At 41.2% G+C, this 12,792-nt stretch overlaps 1 protein-coding gene across 2 annotated transcripts in view; it reads right to left on the bottom strand.

Annotated features, from left to right (window-relative positions):
- Positions 1-1,022: 1,022 nt before the first annotated feature.
- Positions 1,023-12,792, bottom strand: part of LOC137266339 (trace amine-associated receptor 5-like) — a 37,919-nt gene continuing 26,149 nt past the window's right edge. For both annotated transcript variants that reach the window (XM_067801825.1, XM_067801826.1), the window contains one exon: positions 1,023-6,678. In XM_067801825.1, the coding sequence (XP_067657926.1) occupies positions 1,808-2,926 (1,119 nt within the window). In that variant the 5' untranslated portion in view covers positions 2,927-6,678 and the 3' untranslated portion in view covers positions 1,023-1,807. The remainder of the gene's footprint in view (positions 6,679-12,792) is intronic.

Below are 12,792 nucleotides of genomic sequence, written 5' to 3'. Positions count from 1 at the left end.
TTCAAAGAACAGAAAAGACCGTACAATCAATCACAGACCGTCCAATCAATCACAGACCATCCAATCAATCACAGACCGTCCAATCAATCAAAGATGAAATATTAATGCTGAGTGAGGCGTTAAACAGCAAACAAACAAATGAACACGCAGACATTTGTATTTATGGGAGAGGAATCAACGCGCCCTTTCCGGAATGAAAACCTTCAACCTCCGTTCGTGTTTGTCCTGCTGAAGTTTCTCATCCGTTTGGTTTATTCCTTGTTTACCGAACGAGAATTTACATATAAAACAACCCTGCTGCCTTCCTCTGTTACAAATGCGAGAGTGTTATTTTGTTCTCATAGCACCACGACGGGGACACGAGAAAATGGCCTCACAAATTGTATCCTTGTGGGGAATCGAGTCTTCAGTGTTACGAGCGGACACGATAACCAGGGGCCCTTGTCACAAAACTCTCGTAAGCATAAGATTTCGTAACTTTTCTCGTAACATCTGTAGCTTCTGTGTTACAGTATAGGAGGTACAATGGCTACGAGAAAACTTATGAGATCTTAGGCTTGCGAGAGTTTTGTGAAACGGGCCCCAGGAGCGTCATCCCAGAACTTATCAATATGATATACTTGAAAACGCAACCCGTGAAGGTCCCGGGGTAGAATAGGCCTTCAGCAACCCATGCTTGGCATAAAAGGCGACTCAGCTTGTCGTAAGAGGCGACTAACGGGATCGGGTGGTCAGGCTCGCTGACTTGGTTGACGCATGTCATCGGTTCCCAATTGCGCAGATCGATGCTCATGTTGTTGATCACTGGATTGTCTGGTCCAGACTCGATTATTTACAGACCGCCGCCATATAGCTGTAATATTGCTAAGTGCGGCGTAAAACTCAACTCACTCACTCACTCACTCACTTGAAAACGCCCGCAAATTAAAATTACGTGTTTCCCCTCTGTGTTATCTATGATAAAAACAAGAACAACACACTCAAACAACATATCATATTCTTATTTGAAACATTGACACGATTATGATATACCACTCAAAGATAAGAAGAGTCAATAATATTTTAGAGAACGTTTCTCCCCGGTGAAATAGTATCTTAATGTTTTTATTTAGCACCCATCGGATTATCAAATGACTGGTCCCTTGCAACGATGGCAGTGAGTGAGTATGGCTTTACGCCGCTTTCAGCACTATTTCAGCAATATCACGGCGGGGGACACCAGGAATGGGCTTCACACATTGTACCCATGTGGGGAATCGAACCTGGGCCTTCGGCGTGACGAGTGAACGTTTTAAGCACTAGGCTATCCCGCCGCCCCCGATATCAGTGGCTGGAATGATGTGGCATTCGCCTGTAACATAGGAGTGAGTGAGTGATGTGAGGTTGACGTCACTTGGAACATAATCACATTCATTTGGCGGCATGCAAGCTTGCTCTAGGGTGAAAACGCGAAGTGATAAGACCTTTACTCCTTTCCTGAAACCAACGAGCACTGGTCAGGTGCTTACAAAACTAGAAATATTTTAGGCAAATCTGGATCCTAACCCACAAACATAGATTTCTGGTGTTGGTAAGGGAGGCGACTTAGTAGAGGGAAATTCAGCGTGTTATTTATTATATAAATTATATGACGTATGATATACATGATGTATGGTCCCCAGGGTGTTGAGACTGATAACACGATGTGCCGTTTGACATTCAGTGATCGTGGGAAAATCAAAGCGCCTTTGAGCAGGAGACTGGTCATTGGTGCTATACAAATGTTAGTTTAATAATAGCATTATAATAATAATAATAAAAATACATGTTATCTGTGTCTGATGTGCCTCATGGACAAAGCATCATTTGGTACATGTTGACCACGGAGTCTTAGCAACAGCATTTTAGCCGACTCCTTGTATGAACGATTCGAGAAATAATAGATTAAAGGATTAAGCATAGAATTGACGTATCCTAGCCACACAACGAGTCCATACACCTTGTCTGATATTTTGTAACCCAGGAAAGGATTGGCCACACTGACTATTTCCGATGGAAGCCAGCACACACTAAATGCCACCAGAATGATTCCTATAGTTTTGGCAGCTTTCAGTTCCTGCTTAACGCTTTTGCCACTGCTGTCGTTATCGCTCACGGAAAGTGTCCTGATCTGAAGAGCTTGTTTTCGAGCTTCGTAGAAAATCTTCAGATAACACACCATAATTATGATAAGGCATATGACAAAAGCCATGAACGTGGCGACTGAATATGGTTTGTTGGCGAAAAAGTTACAATGACCCATGGTAGAGCCTAAGGGTAATGCGCATGCGTACCAATCCTCCAATCCGATTCGATAAAGCTGACTCATGATTGGTAAAAAGGAAAACCCGATTGGGGCGATCCATGACGTCATAAGCATTAATATGACGCTTTTCTTGCCCACACGTTCGTAGAAGAACGGGTAGCTTACACTTAGGCATCGGTCTATTGCCATGAATGACACGTGGAATATTGATAATGTACACAGGTAAACATCAAACGAATTCAACAATAAACACACGAAATCTCCAATATGCCAGGTGAGGCTAGTATACATTAAATATGTGCTGAGTGGCATTGGTCCAAGAGCTATCAAAAGATCTGTGACAGCAAGGGAGACAACTAATATGTTTGTTTTTGTTCTGCGCGACCTGTTCAAGCAGACGATAATGATAACGAGGCTGTTATCCAAGATGGCGAACAACGTCACGAGAATCATCAGCGTACATATTACTATCCTCGCTTCCAGCTGGAATCTCGTCGCGGGAGGAGGACCCTCCAAAAGAATTCTTGCACACCGACCGTCCAAGATAGTTCTTGATTTATTCCCCAGGTCCAAACTGTTGTTCATGCTCACAATTAGGGAGATCACTTTTTGATGCGTTTGTGAATAAGATACAGAAAACATTTGGAATATGAGGATTTCACACAATACTTCCAAATTAGATTTCCTATAAAGCAAAAAAGAAGTTCATTTTTGTGACGTCACAGAAAAGATGACCACATTCTTAGAAATTTTCGAGACGTTTGACCTCGTCAGAACATGGGTCCACATCTAATAAACACAGATGTTGAGATATGGCGTCAAAGGAAGGGTTCTCTCATTTGAGTAACGTAACGCCAACAGAACGTTGCATGGATTGGAATTGACGTAGAAGACTGACGTTATATCACGCACTGTCAGTGTATGACGGAACAAACCACGGGACTGGCTGTAAACCAAAGCAATTTTTCGACTGATCACTTGAGTGACCTACCTTCCGTAACGACCATCTGTCGCCACTAGGTGTCGCTACTTTGAATCACTTGGAAACTTTACACTCCAAGAAATCACCGCTCATAGTAAGTTTTTCTCTCCCTTTAAATCATCCAATAAACTTATTCTTCTGTAGCAATAAAGTCTTATGATCACTCAGAGTGACCTACCTTTCGTCACGACCATCTGTCGCCAGTAGGTGTCGCTCCATCGAATCACAGGGAAACTTTACACTCCAAGAAATCATTGCACATATTAAGATTTCTTTCCCTTAAATCATCCAATAACATCAGCCTTCCGCAGCAATAACGTGTGCCTTTATTCTGAACGTAAACATCCTCCCAGATGGAATCTAACAATCCAGAATTTGTAAGATCGTTGCCGGGAAATACAGCGATACACTACACCAGATTAGCCAAAGGATAACTCGGTTATCACATGTCCAAAGCTAACACTTCATAACATTTAAAATCCTTGTGAATGTCCACGGAGTACACGGAAGTAGATTTAATACACCACCTACACGGGCAAGAACACAACACGCGGGTTTGTATATGTGTCCAGCTGAGCTGAAGTATGCTTAAATCTAATTAGGAACCCACACACAGAATATCCTGGATGAGATGGTGCAGTGTTATCCCGATAAGATTGACCACGTGTCGATCAGCTGTAATCAGACCGACTGGTCAGAGCCCTGTAGGTGAGAAATGTCCGATAGGTCAGATTCGCCCATTCCAGAAGGTTCCAACAGTACACTGTTATCAGCACCAGTGTTTAGGAAAGCTCAACTTTCAGTGTATTGATGGTGGTAGACGTCAGGTATGACGTAGAAAATTGGTTGATTCATTTTAAACACCCTCGAACGGTGATATCTTTCCCACCTTCAATGTCTTTCTGTTGTAATCTGACTCAAGAGGAACATTACGACATACCTTGGTTCGACAGAACGAGACAGTACGGCACACAAGAGTAGCACGCAAGAGTCGCACTTGTGTAACCGTGATCACTGTTTATCAGCACCAGGTCTTTCACGCCACTTTACAGACTTCCAATCGCACTTGGGTTAGCTGTAAAAGTATTTTCCATATTCAAATAGTTCCATTTTGGCAGACAAAGATCAGCTTCTCCTGTAAATAGGATATTGATATGTTCCGCCTGACGATTTACTGTGACAAATGGAACTGTTGATGTTCTTCTTTCATACAACCCGTTGCTTGCTTCCGCGTTAGAATTTTCTTGGTTTTTCCATTGAACATGAAGTCCCACTATATAATATTTTTACGAAGCTTTTCTATCTATGTGTACGCTAAAACATATACATTCCATTGTACTCTTTGTTAACGAGCTCCGTCTCACAAAATGTTTTTTTCCGCATGGAAAATGTTGTAAAGTTGCTATATGTTATTTGTAATCCTGTTCATTAAAGTTCCTTGCGTGTTGATGGAGAAAGCCCCATGCAAAGACTACAGGAAGCTAACGGCCCCAGGGTAGAAGGATATCCTCTAAATCTAACCCTGATACACGTTTTGAAATTGAAACAATCCTCTGAACAAATTGAGCTTTTCTCGGGAGACCAAACTCCATCACTGAACTTGTCGCCCGGCTTCCAATAGGCCGCGTTAAGCCAGAATTATCACAGCGGTAATCAGCCCTCTGTCAATGTCAGAATGGCATATCTCATAGCATTCACATTTTTCCGATGTACCGAAATGGACTTCCTTGAAAACTCCCGTTCAGCTACGCAGTTCACGGTGACGTTACGTCTTAGCTATTAATAATACACAAATCATAATCCCATACTTCCCAACACGCTAATCCATACAGAATATGATATGTTGTAACTTGGGAAATCTGGTAATAACCCTCCCATCATAACCCACACAGTGTAATCACTATGTATGTATGAACGTTAAGATGGTGTTACTCAAAGTTACGGGTGAAGATCGGGAGCTCCGACTGCGTGGAGGTTCCAACTTGGGATAACACCGAAATATCTATCAAATTCGTTTCCCACTTGATCCTGTGTAGCTTATTTCTGGGGTTTTAGTGTTACGGTGTTTGGAACTAAGCTGTAAAGTGTCCCGTGTATTAACAATTCCACGAGCCAGGATATCTCCAGATATCTAAACTGACACGTGTTTACTTCCGATTTACTGGAGTGCACATAAAGGATGATATACGAGGAATCCTCTTCAGTACCAGGAACAGATGCCAGCTCTACCAGTTCCAAACTAACCCTTTCTCCCTGCCATATCTGGATCAGTCCAGTGAACACCTTGATGTAAGTGATCGATTCCTGATTGGTATCGAATAAATGACAGCAGCGTTTGAGTGATCGTTAACGATGAAGAACCCTGGTTCGTTAATATCCGGTACACAACAAAGTGACTCGAAAACACTTAAACTGTTCATAATGAAGGAATCGTACCGACTGCATAATTTTCCGAAATTACATGTTTTCACTGACGGGTTCGCTATGGAACTGGAAATTTCTGAGTGGGCTATTATGCTTTAACTGTAAACAATGCTACTACATGTTACGCACAATTATTACGATGCTGTCTGTAAATCAATTCCGATCGATGAAAGTGTTATATGTGCTTAGGCGACTAAATCGTGTCGATTGCTATTGGATACGTTGTATCGAAGATAGTTCCTGCAAACATGTCGGTCATTGATAGTCTTTGAATGGGCACACAAATAAGAACCTTTCCGGTCCCGTGAATAAGAAATTATTCAGCTTCGGTGTCATTTCATTAGGAATGTCCTCGTCTGAAGTATCGAAAATATCCACATTTCCTGAATAAACCATTACCCTTTCACATCTGCATTAGGACGATATTGGTTTCCACATGTGATGTGCTAATCCCACTTGTTTTAGGGATAGTTATCAATATATCCATTAGAGATAATTGCTAATGAGAGTCTGTCTGAATAAATCCATAGGAGTCACTCATAACGAGCTTGTGTTCTCCTGATATTCTTGAAATTAGGCAAATCAGTAACACAGATTATGTTATTGCATCTGTTCGGTGTCACTTAGTGTCAAATCAGCAAAATGGTTCATGTAAAAATAATAATGGAAACCAGACGGGATATTTAGATACAATCCGGTTGTCACAAACATGACGAATTCGTACGATTTGTTTATGTTCCACGGGGAGAACAGAGTCAGTAAAATGTATTGGTAACTGTAAGCACTTTAAAACAAAGTGGTAATTGTAGTAACGAAAACGTGTTCGGGCCAGCTGTATACAGATTGTTTTCTCTGACGTCCGCGCCAGTGACTGACTATTGGCCTCTCAACTGTTGTTTCCTCCGAGGTCCGCGCACACAGGTTTCCATCAGTTCCACGAGAACAGCCGTATTACGTTCTCTAAAGGTTTCTCTCCGTTCATATGAATCTGAAATGAAAACATATATACATGTACATAAAATATAGAACTTCACAATATCGTACTCCAGATGGAAATTTTTGCAAATGTGCCTGTTACACTAAAAATCTCACATAAACAACAATGGCGTATGATCGATACAGGCTTTGGTCTAAATGGGAAAGCAAAATATAGAGAACGCTTGATACCTTACATTACATGACCTAAAACTGATTAAATCGCTTTGAATCTATCAACCGTCTTGACCTGGCGCGGCTTCCCGATGTAAAATCGACCGTTACAGAAACCATTGCCCTATCGATTCCGGAGGAGGTAATTCAATAAAAAGAACAGCCAGTCTTATGTAACAGTGCATATTGATTGTCGGCGCAAAGCGATGAAACTGTCTTGGTTGGTATATACAGTTAGGCCACTCGCCACTGATTTGTAGAGAGACGTCATGAGTGCCTATATCAGAGGACCCCGTGGGATGGAATGTGTCTCAGTGCGTGCGTGCGTGCGTGCGCGCCATCTGATCCATCTGCTGAACGATGGAAGGATATATCGATTTTGGGGAGGGGCAATTACTTTCCAACTCATATAAGAGAGAGAAAGAGAGTGAGTGAGTTTAGTTTTATGCCGCTTTTTAGCAATATTCCAGCAATACCACGGTGGGTGACACCAGAAAATGCTCTTCACACATTGCACCCATGGGGGGTGGGGACAGTACAAAAGAGGTATCTATGATCACACGGCTGTCTTCAGGGCACACATCACGCACATGAGGTCATCGATTGCCGCTTTTAACATTTACTCGGCTGAGGGCTACGCTCTATTATTCATCACCCCTGCCGAGAAGAAACACGTCGGGCCTCTAAGGTTATCGAAATTGAGTCTGATATTGTTTCAAACACAAAACACTTGTAAGACCATTTCAGTTGATGAAAAAAATCTTCAAACAGGATATGAACAGTCGTTTTCGAGATCACACAAAACGTTTATCGTAGGACTAAAACATAAACAGGTTCATTACAACAGAAGCGATCATTGAAAATAGATGACAACCATTTCCAGATTAATCGATATCGTGTTAGGTTGAAACTGATTGACTCAACCAAAGTGACTGAGCCCCAGATGCTGTTTCGAAGGTCTTTGTATATCTGAAATAAATACGCCGAACATCCGTTTAAACTGGTTTGAATGTACTTTTCTTAACAAGTTAGGGCCTACCGTATGTATTTCCCACTCGTATGTACCCCGGTACGCTTCAGGGGCCTGTTGCTTTCGAACTAGCTGATCAATTTTAGTGACATAACTGGAAATGCTGACGAAGAGCGAGCGAGTTTAGTTTTACGTCGCACTTAGCAATATTCCAGCTATATGGCGACGGTCAGTAAATAATCGAGTCTGGACCAGACAATCCAGTGATCAACAACATGAGCATCGATCTGTGCAATTGGGAACCGATGACATGTGTCAACCAAGTCAGCGAGCCTGACCACCCGATCACGTCAGTCGCCTCTTACGACAAGCATAGTCACCTTTTTATGGCAAGCATGGGTTGCTGAAGGCCTGTTCTACCCCGGCACCTTCACGGGTTCTGACGAAGAACACTATCCAACAGCACTCCTAAGATTAGTTGGTGTCACCAGCCTAGAAGTTATGTAGGCTTAGAACTTTTTGACCATCCCTCGTAAGTCCAATAGGTTGGAAAGCTTTATATCTAGTTGGTATTGTGGGCATGTCCAACCTTCTTGGCAACAACCATGTGTAAGTCTGAGCTTTTTTTTCATAATGGTAGCTACGCCCCTGGACATACTTCCACAAAATGTCTTAACAGAAAAAAAAACAGGAGAAGGTTCCAATAGATTATTTTTAACGAACCTGGTATATTCATTTTTACAGACAGGCATCATTTTTCATCGAAAGTTTACTTCTCTTTGATGGTGGTACACGGACCACGGACACTTGTTGCCAGGAACGGTGAGAAGATTATACACCTGACATTAAATAAAGGGAAATAACAGACTTGCTGCCATAACGGATTTATCAGATAAATGGTTAACTTGCATGTGATTGACTTCAGTTGCTATAACCGGGAGTGCGTTCCACAAACTATTGATGAACGTTAGTCCAATACGTTTGGGCAGACTGCAATATTTGAGCCGCCAAACTGCAACTAATACTGTCACTTTACAGAAGTTGTCGAATATCACAGTTTCAAGCATGCATACTTACTTATTGACCGGCGAAGAGAGAGAATTTGAAGGCAGACATTTTTCCTTCAGACCTCTGTCTTTGGCGCAGTAAGCATTTACGCATGGACAATTGGTGGTAGAACACCCTTTTTCAAATTTAGGGGATTTTTTTTAAAAATCGGTTTACGTTAAGTTCAACCATGAATGCACGTGGACATTTTAAATAAATTCAAATTATTTGGGTTGTTGAACACGTCGTGTGTTTGAAATACCTTTGTTGGTCCATTTAAACCTAATACATGCTAATTAGGGAATGTACTTTCTCAGTACAGATGCTAATACATTTTTAGGTTGATCCCCATTCGGGATTCGAACCCATCAGTACTCTCAGAGTCAGGTACGTAATCACACAAAGTCAGCGATCTAACCCGCTCAGTCACCACAGCTTCCACTCTGTACTATGATATGAACTCAGCTGAGAAAGTGCAAACCCAAATATAATAACATTATATAAGTTACGTTTCGTCCATCTCTAAATGACGTTGTGTTTTCACCTAAACCTACATCAAATTCTTTTCCGATTTTTTAATCACGGTGTTTAATGCTTGATGGAGAAGTCATGGAGTATGGCATAATGGAATTCGGAATAACATTATTCCAAGAATGGTAGGCATCACCAGTGGGTTCTTCACCCGAATCGAACTCGTGTCCTCGGTGTGATGAGCAAACACCTTACCAACTAGGCAGCGACCCATCTCGAAAGAAATGATGGGCAAAGTATATACAACGCTATAATGTTGTACATAAAATAACAAATTAGTCTATACAACATTGCATGTAAAACTCATTCTGAACATAAATAATTAGCAATGCATCTCACATTTTCCCGTAGGAGTCGAACCCAAATCTTTGGCGTGACGAGACGAGTCTACACTTTAACCAGTTGCCTATCCATCTGAAACCATGATATATACTAGTGCGTTAAGCGACCTAAATACACAAATTTCAGCTAAAATATAAGATGAAAATGTTGTTAACAACAAAAGCATGACTGTTCTTTTTTGTCAGCGTCAAAGAACATGCGAAGTTGTGTTTTCTGACCCTAGTAGGTTTTTTTTATCAGCCTTGACAAATTAACCGCGTACATGTGTGATGCCGTTAAAGCAAAAGTTAAGAGAGAGTTAGATGCAAGGAGATCTAATCAATATTGTGGAGTCGTTTATCATCCTGTACGTCGACTAAACTGCGCAGCGTTGTTGAGCGAAGATGATGATATTTCTCTTGAATTGCATCTCTGACCTAGCGCCGAGATAGCGGGACGCGGCCTTTTAATGCCCTCTTTTATTCCTGGTAACGAAACTAGTTTAGATCAAATCCTATCTAGGTTTAGCAACGGCGTGTGTTTTCATCCTGGCTCGGGATAACGGTAAACCGTTCCGACAAGAAAACCACTTGCTCGGAATCACTGAATCCTTTTCCGTTTTTTTTCAATGTGTAGGTGTTCATTTTATCACGAGGAGCAAGCTACTTGACAATTGGACTTCAGATTTGTTTAAGACGATGGAGAGCTGCTGAAAAAGCGAATCTGTCAGTTCTCCGATTTCACGAATGAACCTGCAATGAAATACATTTTACGGAAAAACTCTAAACCTGGCTCAAATTTAAAGAACTCATGCTCGGTGCGTTGTAAATATAAATTTTCACAATTCAATAAGTGCGCCAATAGTCATAACGTGGTTAATGAACTAATGAAAATAGGCGAAATAGTAGGCACTGTATCAAGCAGGATTAATACAAATTCGCAAAATATTTGACACGATGAATATGATAATCGTATTCATAACACGCACGCACGCTCTCACGCACACAACTTTCTTCAAACATACGGTCATTTTCGAACTCACTACTCTATTGGATTGAAGCTCCTCACACTTATCTCCATACATTTACGAAGTGAAAAAAGTAATAGGACAAAAAGAAACGGAAAAGTAACAAATTTTGCTTTGAAAAATAGTTACAGGAAAAAAAAGCACTTTTCACACCTTATCTCACCGGCCCTGTCACTGAATACACCCCAGCCAACGCGTTTCGCTCCCGGAACTAGCTTCTCTTAACTGTCACCAAGACAAGGCTGATCTCTACTCGGCAAGCAATCATTCCGGCATGCGGCTTCATGTCTGTGGAATTATCTACCTGTCAACATTAAACTTGTTACTGACTCTTCAAACCTTATATATTTGTTTTTGTTTGTTTGTTTGTTTATTCTCTCATGTCGCCATTTGCGTCAGGAATAATCATGATGTTCTAGATACACGATCACAGATGTAAACACTCGTAAACCGATGTTGTACATAGTTGTTAATGTGGAGGAAGCCCATTACATGTCAATCAAACTGTATAGTGACCAGACCACCACTCACCGCACATTATATACAGGCCATGGGTCATTGGTCTTTCATTATACTAATGTCCAGTAAGTGATTGGTCAGTATCTGTAATGACAAACCTGTTGTAGCCGTAAACAGCCCCCCACATGTGGCACGTGGGTACGGATGTAGCAAATACGAAGCAATTTGTTAATATGGCCGATATATCTCAACTAATCGGCCAGTAAGCATCGTGTCCACGTGAAATCAAGCTTAATTGCTGCAACGGACTTCTCGTCACAAGGGACCATGTTTGAGAGTCCATTTTCAAGGATTGTAAGACAGATTGTTTTAACATGAAAGGTTCAGTTACATTCATAATTATTGGGATTAAACATGAAATATATACTGAACAGAAAAAGAAACGCAGCTAAGGCTTTTTTATCAAGCTTTTACACAGAAGAAAAAACACGAGCGCCTACTTATATGAGATTTCATTTTTTTTCTCGAAAACTGCGTTTCTTTTGCTGTGCTGTGTATGATTAACTTGAAATATGTGTGTTTAATAATGTAATAACGCCATAACATAAGGAGGGGGTATTTCTTATATTATATTCTTAAAGCAAAACACGCTGTGTTTCAACTAGAGCCGATAATTCATGTACACTTGCTATATATTGGGTAGCTTAAGGTCACTGTGTGTTTTCTACACAGATATTCTGAAAAAATTAAAGTAAACTCTATTGTAATTACTTTGATACACGTTGGAATCTCGTTGTCTCGAAGTTGAAAGTGACGAATTCCCGCCGAATTCTTTTCATTTATCACCACTGATTCACAGATCCAACTACCTGTTCGGATAACGCGAACTTTTTCAAGGTTCACGTGAGTTCGACACAACGAAGCCCAACTGTGTACAGATACTTGGTGTCTATTAAGCATGTATCGCCAGACTGTGATAATTTGAAAGACAGTTCATAAATAAACAAAACCGTAATTTTGCTGCAGATCTGTTAAATTAGCTGTTCCCCCCAAATCCGGAATAACGATTATTTTTGGGCCCTCCCTTCACAGAAAATATACAGTTTTCTGTTCAAGTGATGTCCAAAACATAAACATCGTTCACACTGAAAACTCCCTCCCTTAGTATTCATCGTCAGGCCTGATCCCCCGTGTTGAAGACTGAGATTGAGTAAGAGTGAGAGAAAGCGAATTTAGTTTTACGCCGCTTTTAGCAATATGCCAGCTATGTCACGACTGAGAACACCAGAAATTGACTTGACACAATGCATCCATGTGGGAATCGAACCGGGTCTTCGGCATGAAAGCGAGCGCTTCAGCTACTAGGCTATCCCACTGCCCTTAACGACTGAGAAGATGACTGCTGGGTACAGTCTGTCATATAGACCTGAAATAAACATGAACAATGCAATGACCCATGTGAGAATGGAATGCGGGCCTGTGGCGTGACGCTTTAACCATTAGGCTACCCCGCCGCCTCTATACCTAATATAGTACATGCAAGTCTAGAAAATGCTACGAGTCTCGATTACCGCAGTGTCTGAAAATGAAGAAGTCTA

Source organism: Haliotis asinina, chromosome 15 (assembly GCF_037392515.1).
Source record: "Haliotis asinina isolate JCU_RB_2024 chromosome 15, JCU_Hal_asi_v2, whole genome shotgun sequence".
In the NCBI taxonomy this organism is placed as follows: Eukaryota; Metazoa; Mollusca; class Gastropoda; order Lepetellida; family Haliotidae; genus Haliotis; species Haliotis asinina.
This window is presented reverse-complemented; position numbering and strand designations above follow the sequence as displayed.